A 13,757-nucleotide genomic window follows, 5' to 3' on the forward strand; every position below is an offset into this window, starting at 1 on the left:
TGAGACAGAGAGAGAGACAGAGCATGAGCAGGGCAGGAGCAGAGAGCGGGAGACACAGAATCCAAAGCAGACTCCAGGCTCTGAGCTGTCAGCACAGAGCCTGACGTGGGGCTCAAACTCACAGACCAGAAGATCATGACCTGAGCTGAAGTCGGATGCTCAACCAACTGAGCCACTCAGGCGCCCCAACATTTTTCCATTTCTAAACCATCATTTAAAAAAATCAGGTATGAGGTCACACCATTCTCACAATAGTCCAACAGAGCAACCATGCCATCTAGATTCATGTTTTCACCAATAAAGAACTGGTAGTTTTTGAAATTAGCAAGGGTGTGCTTGATTTGTTTTGCAGTCCCTCTCATAAAAGTTGTTAGTCTTTCTGGCCTCTGTTCTTCAAGTTTGCCATTGATTGACTTCATGTAATCTTTTATGTACTTTTTATATGCTTCTTTCGTGAATCTGGTTTCCTGCAAGTGATGGTTCATGACAACATCAACACCAGTGGTTAATGTCCTTTTGGTACCTTCACCTTTGGGGCCTTCATCAGAGGCATTTCCACCAATGAACCAGTCATCAGTGTTACCCTCTGTCCTACTGATCCCTCCACTTCCAGGCATAGCCTGTCCATGATCTGGATTTTGTAGTTGTTGGAGAATATCTCATCGTGGCTGATGAAGTCCTGGTAGATAATGATGTCTGCAGCTGGAGAGAGACAACAGTGGTGCTAGTTCAACAGGAGCAGAGAGCTCTGAGCCAGCGTGGTACAGCCGGAGTGGCACTGGGGTTGGAGGAGCAGGAGGAAAAGCCCAAGACATTCATTTCAGATCTGACGCAAATAGGTTGAAAATGAAAGAATGGAAAAGAGATTTCACGTATGGTAACCAGAAGAAGAGAGCTAAGGTAGCTAAACTAATATGAGACAAAACAGACCTTATGTCAATAATTGTTGCAAGTGACAAAGAAGGGCATTATATTGATGATAACTTCGCAAGAAGATACCATAATTATAAACATACATGTACAAAATACCAGAAATCCAAAGTATATGAAACAAACATTGAAAGAATTGAAGGGAGAAATAAACAGCTCTACAATAGTTGGACATATCAGTGACCACTTGCAATAATAGATAGAACAATCAGACAAAAGATCAGTAATAAAATAGAAGACTTGAACAACACTATAAACCAATTAAACCTAACAGACATGCATAGAACAGTTGAACCAACAAAAGCAGAATACACATTTTTCTCAAGTGCCCATGGAATGTTCTCCAGGATAGACTATATGTTAAGCCAGAAAACAAGTCTAAATTATTTTATTTTATTTTATTTTATTTTATTTTATTTTATTTTATTTTAAAATATTTCTTTATTTCTGAGAGAGAGAGAGGAAGAGAGAGGAAGACCCAGAATCCGAAGCAGGGTCCAGGCTGAGCTGTCAGCACAGAGCCTGATGTGGGGCTTGAACCCACAAACCGCAAGATCATCACCTTAGCTGAAGTGAGATGCTACCTAGCTGCCCCAGTAACTTTAAAGAGTTTGCAATCATACATAATTTCTTTTCTGATTTCAATGGAATGATACTAGAAATCATTAACAGAAGGAAGATGTTAAAATTCACAAATATGTTGAAATTAACCACACATTCTTTTTTTTTTTTTTTTTTTTTTTAACATTTATTTATTTTTGAGACAGAGAGAGACAGAGCATGAACGGGGGAAGGGCAGAGAGAGAGGGAGACACAGAATCGGAAGCAGGCTCCAGGCTCTGAGCCATCAGCCCAGAGCCCGACGCGGGGCTCGAACTCACGGACCGCGAGATCGTGACCTGAGCTGAAGTCGGACGCTCAACCGACTGAGCCACCCAGGCGCCCCACACATTCTTTTTTTTAATGTTTATTTTTTTTGAGAGAGAGACAGAGTGTGAATGGGGGAGGGGCAGAGAGAGAGGGAGACACAGAATCCAAAGCAGGCTCCAGACTCTGAGCTGTCAGCACAGAGCCCAGTGCAGGACTTGAACCCACCAACTGGGAGATCATGAGCTGAGCCGAAGTTGGATGCTTAACCAACTGAGCCACCCAGGCACCCCAAAATTATCCCTGTTTGCTGATAACATGATTTTATATGTAGAAAAGTCTAAAGAGCCCCCCCCCACAGACACACACACACAAACGCTATAACTAATAAATTCAGCAAAATCCCAGGATACAAAAATCAACATTGAAAAATCAGTCACATTTTTCATCAGCAATGGTAACATTCTAAAAAGGAAATTGAGAACATTCCATTTACAATAGCCTCAAAAAGAATAAAATACTTAGGAACAAATCCGATCAAGAAGTCAAAAGAATTGTACACTGAAAACTACAAAACATTGCTGAAAATTAAGGAAGGTGTAAATAAATAGAAAAATTAAGATTTCCACACTACCCAAAGTGATCTCCAGATTTGATGCAATCCCCATCACAACATAATAATTTTTATTTCAGATGTAGAAAAATCCCATCCTAAAATTCATATGGAATATGAAGGGATCTTGAATAGCCAAAACAATCTTGAAAAAAAAAAAATATTTGGAGGCCCACTCCCTTATTTCAAAACAAACTACAAAGCTAAAGTAATCAGAATAGTATGGTGGTATGCCTGGGTGGCTCAGTGGGTTAAGCATCAGACTCTTGGTTTTGGCTCAGGTCATGATCTCATGGTTCATGGGTTTGTGCCCCACATCTGGCTTTGCACTCAGGATTCTCTCTCTCCTTCTCTCTGTGCCCTTCCCCCCACTCACATGCACTGTCTTGTTCTCTGTCTCAAAATAAATAAGCAAAACTTCAAAAAAAAAACCAAAACTGTGGGGGCCCTTGGTTGGCTCAGTCGGGTAAGTGTCCCACTACAGCTCAGGTCACAATCTCAGAGTTCATGAGTTCAAGCCACGTGTTGGGCTCTGTGCTGACAGTGTAGAGCTGGAGTCTGCTTCGGATTCTGTGTCTCCCTCTCTTCCCCTCCCCCGCTCACACTCTGTCTCTCGTCCTCTCAAAAATAAATAAACATTAAAAAAATTTTTTTAACAACTGTGGTACTAGAATAAGGCCGACATATAGATCAATGGAAAAGAATGGAGAGCCCAGAAATAAGCCCTTGCATATATATTTAACAGATAGTGCTAAGTGAACAGGATATTCACATGCAAAAGAATGAAGTTGACCCCTTACCTTACATTACATACAAAAATTAAAGTAAATCAAACACCTCAACATGAGACCTGACTTTATAAAACTCTTAGAAGCAAACATAGGAGAAAAGTTGGATTTGGCAATGATTTCTTGGATATGACCCTAAAAGCACAAGCAACAGAAGAAAAAATAGATAAACTGAACTTCATCAAAATTGAAAAATTTTGTACTTCAAAGGACACTCTCAAGAGAATGAAAAAGCAACCTATGGTACTGGGAGAAAATATTTGCAAATCATGTATCTGATGAGTTGATGAAACTCATCAACAACAACAACAAAATTTAAAAACAGACAAAGGACTTGAATTTACATTTCTTCATTCTGAACTTTTCTTGACATGTTGATTTCTAGCCCCCTGTGGTACTCCAGCAGCGAGGATAAACAAGAAGGGGTCTGTGCTGCTTACCAATTTATTGCCTCTTGGCTCCAAATTCACTCTTCACTGCTTGCTTGTGCAAAAACAGAGCTGGGCCATTTAAAAGTAATTTTTCCAGGGCGCCTGGGTGGCTTAGTTAGTTAGACATCCAATTTTTGATCTTGGCTCAAATCATGATCTCATGGTTCATGGGATCGAGCCCTGCGTTGGGCTCTGCACTGCACAAGAGCCTGCTTGGGATTCTCTCTCTACCTCTCTCCCTGCCCTTCCCCCACCTACACACTCTCTCTCTCTCTCTCTCTCTCTCTCTCTCTCTCTCTCAAAATAAATAACTAAACTTCTAAAAAATGTTTACTTATTTTTCAGAGAGAGAAAGATACGGAGTGTGAGTGGGGGAGGGGCAGAGAGAGAGGGAGACACAGAATCTGAAGCAGGCTCCAGGCTCTGAGCTGTCAACACAGAGCCCAACGCGGGGCTCAAACTCACGAACCTCAAGATCATGACCTGAGCCAGAGTCGGACGCTTCATCGACTGAACCACCCAGGCATCCCAATAAACTTTTTTAAAAAGTAATTTTTCCTTTGTCAGATGACACAATGTTAAGCTTTGTCAGCTGTGGGCTCTGGCGAGCGATTGCATGAGCAAGGGGTTTTCCTTCTTATTCTGGTGTATTTCAGTGGTTCCAGAAGTATGTGTGGATTCCTCAGTGCCCAGCTCCTGCAACACAGAAGGCTTTTCCAGCGCCACGACTCTGCAGCTCATGTAGTTATTCCAGGGCCTGGCTTCTGTAGTAATAGTGGTAAGCAGCACCCAGCAGCTTTCCCCTGCAACACCCTTTAGTTGGCGTGCCTCCAGTGAGACACCTTTCTATGAAATGGCTTTCTTTGGGACCTCAGAAGGTAGGTTTCCAGCAAATTCTGGAGGGCAGATTTCCAGCAACTACCATTGGCACAGCACCAAGCAACTGTGCCATCCAATTTCCACAGCCACGTCCTCTCCAACTGGGTCTGGTTCTCAGGCCTAGTGCTCTACCCCAGCCTCAGAGGTGGTCGATGAACCTTATATCTGCTGATCCTATATTGTTTAGAGTTGTCTTTACTGAAATTTCTTGTGTAATGTGTAATTCTACACATTAAACTTAAGCTGTTAAAATTACTGTATGGCTTCCATCTCCTAATTTGACCCTGACTGACACAGGGTCCCTGCCCAACATAACAAGGAAATAGGACGAACAACCTGTCACCATTAAACAATACGCTGTGCTAAACTAGCAGTGGGACAGAGTGCTGGGGCAGCAGGTAGAAAGGTGCCTGGAAGGTCCCTGAGGGCTAATGAGAGAATTAAGCTGAAAGGATGACTAGATCAGGGCACTCCACGTTCATCATTGACACCTCCTCCTAATCTCATAATCAATCTCTGAGGTATGTCACTTCTGTCTCCCAAGTCTGGTCCATGCTTTCCACCCCAGTGTTGTTCCTCAGGCCAGGCCACCATCATCTCTGGCTGGTTTATTATGATGACCCTGTAATTGTCCTCTTTACCTCCAGGCTTGCTACGTCAGCCTGTCCTCCACACTGAAGCCAGAGTGATTCTTCTAAAAGGCAAATTTGGGTCCAAACGGTCTTTGACTAAAAACTGTTGGTGGCTGCCCATTGCCCTTAGGACAAAATCTGAACTCCTTTGTTTGGCCACAAAGCTTGGGAAGATCTGGACTTTGCTCACCTTCCCAGTTTTATCTTATGCCACCCTTCTCACATCCTTAGTCTCAAATCACATGGAATGTCAGTTTCCTTAGGGACCTTTACAAGTGCTGCTGCCTCTTCTAGGAAGCCCTCTCCCTACACCCTCCCTTACCCTTTCACCCTCATCCTTGCTTCTTCAGCTCCCCTTCAGCTGCAGCTAATATCTACTCCTCTGAAAAGCCTTCCCAAACCTGCTCTCCCTGATCTGGCAAGGTGCTCTTTGTGTATGTTTCAGTCACACCCTGTACTGCTCTCATATCCCTTATCACAGGCTGGTAATTATCTAATGTATATGTCTCTCACGACCCTGTAAACTCCATGAGGTCAGAAGCTCTTGTTCACGTTTGTTTCCTCAGCACCTATTTTAGTGCCTGCTGCATTAGGTGTTTGATAAATGCTGGGGAACAAAAGAATGCACATGCAAAGGTGACCAGGGAGGGCATGCATAAAAGTATGTCATGTAAGCAGAGTGTAGGGACGTAGGTGGGAGTGGCTGGACTCGAAGGGCAAGCTGTGGGAAGCCAGGTTGGGAAAGGCCCTTTTGTTCACACACAGTTTATACCGTACGGTGAGGATCAAATATCCCACATTGGCTATAGGTGACTGAACTGGACTTCCAGTTCATGCATTTGATTTGACCAGGACAGTTTTAAGAACTTGCAAATATGAATGCCTTTCAGTTTGTCACAATTCACACCAGCCCCCATGTTAACAGGCCTCCTTCCCTCATGCAAACTGGCTGTCTGCCCCACTGAGATCCGTGTTTGCTACCCCTGCAGATGGGTGGGAGGTAGCCTAGGGAGGGGAAGGATTTAAAGGAGGATTTCAGATATGAGTCCTAGAAATATAGACAGATCCACCCTCAGTAGGGAGTGTGCTTTTGAGAGTTCCTTGGGAGAAGTGAATTTATTTCATCTGAGGGGCCCTGGGAGCAAAGACAGACCCAGAAAATCAGAGGAATTGCCCACATTCTGAAGAGCTTATACCTTTAAACTGCTAAATTGGCCAGTGCCAGGCTGGGTCCACTCTTCTCCTGTTTACTTTCTGAAACAAAAACTGCCCTGATGGAATCTGAAGTCAGAGCTGCAGTAGATCAACATTGACTCAGCAACCTGCCATGCTGCAAGGCCTTATGCCAGGAGCTGTGAAGGATACAAAACATAAGGGAGAGCTGGAATCTAGCATCTCCTGGGGGAAATGACAGCCACAGACTCACACTATGACCCATAGAGACAGTGGGCTGGTGCTTTGGCAGTGCTCTACCTTGATGAGGTCTCCACAGTACAGAATGTGGCCAACGATATTATAGGTCAAGGAACTCTAATCTTTCATGTTCCCAACATAGGTAGGGTCTTAGGGAGAGATTCTTTCTAAAAGAACTCCTTGGTTTTTAAGCCAGATGGTCCATTTATTAATTTATAAATGGGACATTACCCTGGTAGTAGCCTCAAAACTCAGTTCCACTCTCCAAGGACTCCTGTCCCAATGTAAAGGTTCTTAGAAAACTAAGCTGCTGATCAGAAAGAAGCCATGAACAAGCTTCATGATCGATCTCTATCCCAAAAAAGAACACACCTCTTTAATGACCAGGAGACAGTCTCCATCAATCAAGGCCGGACAGATTGGGATGAGTTTTTAACAATTTAATTCTCCTTTTGCAAAACTTCACCTAAGCTCAAGATTCTCTTAAGCACAAGCACCATCCTGTGCTTTCATGGCCTTTCCTGCATTTGTGGTTCTTGCCAAGTGAAAGCTGAGTGTTATCCTATCCTATCAAGCTGGATGAACCAAAGTTTCCCAATAGCTGACTAGAGGAAAATGATGGACAAACGTGTGCCATTCAGCATTCATAGCCCAGCATGCTGACCTCAACACCTGCGCCCCAGATGCCACCTTTCACTGCAAGTAGTTCTGGTGTGAGGCCTTTGCTTTGTAAATGCCACTGGCAACAGTTCATAACAGCAGATGAAGTAGTAAATACCTCATGAATAAACTCTCTGTTCCCAATGCCAACATTAATTGGATTAATAATTTTCACGAAGATTTCAATATGTCACAACCCTAATCATATCTGGAAGTGAATAGGACAATTTCATGAAGATAAAAAAAGTTGATCCTTTCAAATTGGGCTTTCAAGAATTGTCTCTGCACAGTGTCGATAAAGTATGAGTCCTGATAATCACGAACAAACAAAACCTCACTTGAATTTCCTTTTCTTTAAAGATTTTTTGTTTTTAAGTAACCCTACACCCAACGTGAGGCTTGAACCCACAATCCCAAGATCAAGAGCCACATGCTCCACTGACTGAACCAGCCAGGCACCCTTAATAATTTCATTTTGTAATACTTGCCTGTTTTGTGGTAGTTTGGGGGCTAGTTATAATTTAAACAATTAGTAGACTTTAGTTTTAGAAGTGTTTTAGGTTTATGGAAAATTGATGGAAAAGTACAGAAAGTTTCTGTATACCACTTCTCCCACTGTTTCCCCTACATTTGCGCCTTGTATTAGTGTCACACATTTGTTTCAACTGATGAACCAATATTGATACATTTTTATTAATTAAAGTCCAGTAGTTCATATTAGGGGTCACTCTTTGTGTAAGTACAGTCTATGCATTTTCACAAATGTATAATGACATGTGCCCATCATTACTGTATCATAGAGCATAGTTTCATTGCCCTAAAAGTCCCCCCTATTCCACGATTTGTCCTTCTCTTCCCCTAACCTCTGGCAAAACTACAAAACTGTTAGAAGATAATATAGATGAAAAATCTAGGTAACCTTGGGCTTGGCATTGACTTTTTAGATACAACACCAAAAGCATGATCCATGAAAGAAAGAATTGATGTTGGACTTCATTAAAATTAAAAGCTCCTGCTCTGTGAAAGACACTGTGGAGAAAATGAAAAAATATGTCACAGACTGGGAGAAAATCTTTGCAAAACTTGATATTTGCTAAAGGACAGGTGTCCAAAATATATAAAGAAATTTTATTTATTAAAAAAAATTTAATGTTTATTTATTTTTGAGAATGAGATAGAGCGTGAGCGGGGGAGGGACAGAAAGAGAGGGAGACACAGAATCGGAAGCAGACTCCAGGCTTGGAGCTGTCAGCACAGAGCCCGACGCTGGGCTTGAACCCATGAACCGTGAGATCAGGACCTGAGCCAAAGTTGGATGCTCAACTGACTGAGCCTCCTCAGTTAAAAGAACCTTTTAAATTCAGCAGTAAGAAAACTAACAGCCTGCTTAAAAATGGCAAAAGATCTGAACAGACACCTCACCAAAGAAGCTACACAGATGGCAAATATGCATGTGAAAATATGCTCAACATCATATATTATTAGAGAATTGCAAGTGAAAACAATGACACACGACTGCACACCTATTAGAACGGTTAAATTTCCAAAACACTGACAATACCAAGCATTGGTGAGGATGTGGAGTAACAGGAACTCTCAGTCATTGCTGGTGAGAATACAAAATGGTACATTTTGGAAGACAGTATGGCAGTTTCTTACAAAACTAATTGTGATTTTTTTTAAGTTGGAAATCAAATATATAACTTGTTTGTCAATAGTGCCATAACTAGATTTTCTTTAAGAATTAAAGAAAGCTTAAAAAGCAAGTAACGATGGTGCGCGTGGGTGGCTTAATCGTTGAATGTCTGACTTTGGCTCAGGTCACGATCTCCGGGTTTGTGAATTCCAGCCCCACATGGAGCTGTGTTGACAGCTCAGAGCCTGGAGCCTGCTTGGAATTCTGTGTCTCCCTCTCTGCCCCTCCCCCCACCCACATTCCATGTCTTTCTCTAAAAAATAAATAAACATTAAAAAAAATTTTTTTAAAGAAAATCCAGCTGTCTTTTACCAAGCCAGACATTAAAGAGATATGCAAAAATATAAAATGAGACCACTTTTCTCACTATTTTTTTGGTTTTAGAAGAGGAAGTATTTTAAAAATATTTATGTCAACATGTAAGAGTTTATTATTATTTTGTAATAAACAAATAAATGTTTTAAAATTCTGTGTTAAGTTCTAATATGGCAAATTTTAATAGATATAATCAATATAAATATAAAGCCTTAAAAATCTTCAATAAAATTTTAAAACATAAAGGGATGCTGAACCCAAAAAGTTTGACAACCATTAATTTAGTAAGCCACATGCTACTTGATGCACTTTCAATTTTTTTTTAAGTTTGTTTATTTAGTTTGAGAGGGAGAGAAAGAGTGTGAGTGAGCCTGGGAGCGGGGCAGAGAGAGAGGGTGGGGGAGAGAGAGAGACAGAGAGAGAATCCCAAGCAGGCTCTGAGTTGACATCAATGTGGGGCTGTAACTCTTGAACCGTGAGATCATGACCTAAGCCAAAACCAAGAGTCGGCTGCTTAACCGACTGAGCCACCCAGGCGTCCCTGATGCACTTTCTAAAATAAGGTATAGGACAATGATAGTAAAATGAGGAAGAAAAACACAGAGGACTAAATCTAATGACTACGGATTTATATTCTTTCGATAGTATGAAGAAGCTTTTACAAAGAAAAAAGCAAACAATTTTGTACAGAAACTTCAACACATTTTGTACAATATTCTCACTTTGCTGACATCATTTATGCAAATTCTTCATAGTTTACTTGACTATCAATATTAATATCTGCTTCCCTGATCATTTCATCAACCTCCTCATCTGTTAACTTTTCTCCAAGGTGTTTTATCATGTGACATAATTCTATCACACTAACATAGCCATTGTCATTCCTATTAAACACAAGAATGCTTCTCTAACTTCTTTACTCTCTGTCCCTGTCTTTCACTTTTCTTGCCATCATTGTCAGAAAGTCCAGGAACTCAGTTGTACTATTTTCATTATCATTTGCTTCATTCATTTATCCTGAAACTTTGCTATGGAGTTTTGCCCAAGAGTCCTCATTACAGTTTCCAAACTTTTAATGTCCACCACTGTCCTTGTCAAATGGTGGAAAGCTGCTTTGAATTCTGCAATCTGTTTTCCCTTCAGTTGCCAGCATTACTTGTCCTCAAGCGACAATCACACAAACGTTCAGCTTATTAGCTCCACTCACTGTCTGTAATACTCCTTCTTAATATTTATATTTATATATTTTTAAGGTAAAATTGATGTACAATAACATGCAAAAAAGCTTTTGTGTGTATTCATTGGGTTTTGATAGCTACTGTGGTGTATTTGATTGCACACCAGTGAAAAAGAAAAAGTCATTTCTGACAGTCAGGAGCTAACTTTGCACTATTAGGCTTTGGTATTCTTTGGCTTTCTATTGCTGAGTCTGCTGTATGAAAATACACCATGCTTGGTTCATCCATTCACCTGTTAAAGGACATTGGGTTGTTTCTGATCTTTGGCTATTAAGAATAAAGATGGTATGAATAAAAAGACTTGTATAAGTCTTTTTGTGGACATATATTTTCATTTCTCTTCTGGAAAGTACCTAGGAGTGAAATTGTTGGGTCATATGGTAGATGATATTTAACTTTATGAGAAACTGCCACATTTTCCGAAGTGTTTCACAATTTTACATTTTCCATCAATGTATGATTGTTTCAGTTTCTCCACTTCCTTGCCAACAATTGTTTCAATTGCTAGACTTCCTTGTCATTGTTTTTCATGTTAGCCATTCTGGTGGGTAGGAAATGGTATCTCGTGGGTTTAATTTGAATTTCCTTTTTAGAAAACATTACCCATCATATTAAATTAATGCTATGCATTTGAATCTTATCTGGTATAGCTATATTTAATTTTATTATTATTATTTAAAGTATTTATTTATTTTGAGAGAGAGCACATGAGTGGGGAGGGGCAGAGAGAGAGGGAGAGAGAATCCCAAGCAGGCTCCCTGCTGTCATCACAGAACCTGACATGGGGCCCAATCTCACAAACTGAGCTGAAATCAAGAGTCAGATGCTTAACCGACTGAGCCACCCAGGTGCCCCTTATAATTATATTTAATTTAAAAATCTCCTTTGGTTTTACACCTGTATAAGCAGCTATAAGAATAAGTCATTAACTTTTTAAAAATTTTAATTATTATTTTGAGAGAGAGGGAGTCACAGAGAGAGAGACAGAGAGAGAGAATCCTAAGCAGGCTCCATGGTGTGTGCACACAGCCCAACGCCAGCCTTCAACCCACGAACCATGAGATCATGACTTGAGCCAAAATCAAAGAGTTCAACGCTTAACCAACTGAGCCCCCCCAGGCACCCTAAGAATATGGCATTTATAAGGAAATAACTGCTCCAGAGTTTCATGTCTTGTCTTCTCCGAGTCGTTGGCAGAACAGAGCGATGTGTTGAGCAGTTCTAGCATCTTTTCATTGATCATTTCTCTCTTCTCATCCCCAGGACTTGAAGCCAGGGAGAAGTTCTCTGGGTTTTATCTGAACTTAGTGCCTGTGACTGTTGTGGCATGGATGGATGTGGACAAGAGTGTGTGAGTGCACAGGTGTTAAGGAACTGTGTGCTGCTCATGTTCTGATTTTTGGCAACTTGACTCCATACTTTGGGTCAGTCTATACAGTTACTTACGTCATTGTGATGACTTCACTTCTACCTGTGACATTTTTATCAAATGTGTGAATAAATACATAAATATTGGTACAAAAAAAGAATAAGGCATTTTATACCTAGTTTTCTATTTGTATATATTTAAGTAACATCATATTAAAAATAAAATAGGTCAACATTTGAGGGTCATAATTTTTCCTTCACAAGATGTCAGTGCATTTCTCAAGTTTGAACCACTAACGTAGCCCACACATCTCTGCTATTCTAGTCTCTGTTCAATTTTCAGTAAGTTAATTCAGCTCTAGCTTTTTTTTCACCTACATTACAACTTGTTTTTAGTAACCTTATTTGGATTCAGGTGTTTCTTAAGCCTCAATTAAGATTTTGAAAAGTGTACTAGGCTTTTTTTCATAGATATCTTTCATTGTGTTAATGTTTACTGGTGTAATTCTTAGAAAGTAACTTTATCCTTCATATTATGAGTGTCACATTTGAATGTGTGACAAACTCAATATAGCTCTAAACGTTTCTTTACTAGCTCCTGAACATTTTGATAGTATTAATTTTGGGAGATATATATGGTTTTTAAAATATGGACTCGAGGCTTGATGAATAATAGGCTGAAATTTTTAAAATTTGTTTTTAAATTATAGTGTATATATAATATTACCAGGAGTTTGGAACACATGAGAAAAATATAAAGAATCACCCTTACTCTGGTATTCTAACACATCCATTTTGTATATTTATTTTCAGTGTTTTAATATTATATGTTTTTACATAGTTATACTGTAGGACACTTGTTGCTCCATAGGCTTGACAATGATGATTTGTTTTAAATGTTTATTTTATTTTATTTTGAGGGGGAAAGAGGCTGAGAGAGAGAGGGAGAGAGAGAATCTCAAGCAGGCTCCATGCTCAGCACAGAGCCCAAGGTGGGGCTTGATCATGACCTGAGCTGAAATCAAGAGTCAGATACCCAACCAACTGAGCCGTCTGAGTGCCCCAACAGTGATAATTTTTAAAAATAATTTATTATTATTATTTTTTAATTTACATCCAAGTTAGTTAGCATATAGTGCAACAATGATTTCAGGAGTAGATTCCCTAATGCCCCTTACCCATTTAGCCCACCCCCCCCACAACCCCTCCAGTAATCCTCAGTTTGTTCTCCATATTTATGAGTCTCTTCTGTTTTGTCCCCCTCCTTGTTTTTATATTATTTTTGTTTCCCTTCCGTTATGTTCATCTGTTTTGTATCTTAAAGTCCTCATATGAGTGAAGTCATATGATATTTGTCTTTCTCTGATGGACTAATTTTCGCTTAGCATAATACTCTCTAGTTCCATCCACGTAGTTGCAAGTGGCAAGATTTCATTCTTTTTGATTGCCGAGTAATACTCCACTGTGTGTGCGTGCGTGTGTGTGTGTGTGTGTGTGTGTGTGTGTATAAAGAAGATGTGATATATATATATATATATATATATATATATATATCCATCAATGGACATTTGGGCTCTTTCCATACTTTGGCTATTGTCAATAGCGCTGCTATAAACATTGGGGTGCATGTGCCCGTTCGAAACAGCATACCTGTATCCCTTGGATAAATATCTAGTAGTGCCATTGCTGGGTCGTAGGGTAGTTGTATTTTTAATTTTTTGAGGGACCTCCATACTGTTTTCCAGAATGGCTGCACCAGTCTGCATTCCCAACAACAGTGCAAAAGAGATCCTCTTTCTCCACATCCTCACCAACATATGTTGTTGCCTGAGTTGTTAATTTTAGCTATTCTGACAGGTGTGAGGTGGTATCTCATTGTGGTTTTGATTTATATTTCCCTGATGATGAGTGATGTGGAGCATTTTTT

The 13,757-nt window shown here is 40.1% G+C and overlaps 1 protein-coding gene and 1 pseudogene across 1 annotated transcript; both read right to left on the reverse strand.

The window, feature by feature from the left end:
- Positions 1 to 194: 194 nt before the first annotated feature.
- Positions 195 to 2,465, reverse strand: LOC115503899 (translationally-controlled tumor protein-like; the record flags this gene model as incomplete). The annotated part of the gene is given in 3 exon segments (XM_032591584.1): positions 195 to 598; positions 601 to 702; positions 2,432 to 2,465. Coding segments are annotated over 3 exon segments (540 nt in total), but the record flags the coding sequence as incomplete, so codon positions are not given.
- A 7,477-nt stretch (positions 2,466 to 9,942) lies between these two features.
- Positions 9,943 to 10,280, reverse strand: LOC115504319 (annotated as a pseudogene).
- Between the last annotated feature and the right edge of the window lie 3,477 nt (positions 10,281 to 13,757).

This window comes from Lynx canadensis, chromosome E3 (genome assembly GCF_007474595.2).
Source record: "Lynx canadensis isolate LIC74 chromosome E3, mLynCan4.pri.v2, whole genome shotgun sequence".
In the NCBI taxonomy this organism is placed as follows: Eukaryota; Metazoa; Chordata; class Mammalia; order Carnivora; family Felidae; genus Lynx; species Lynx canadensis.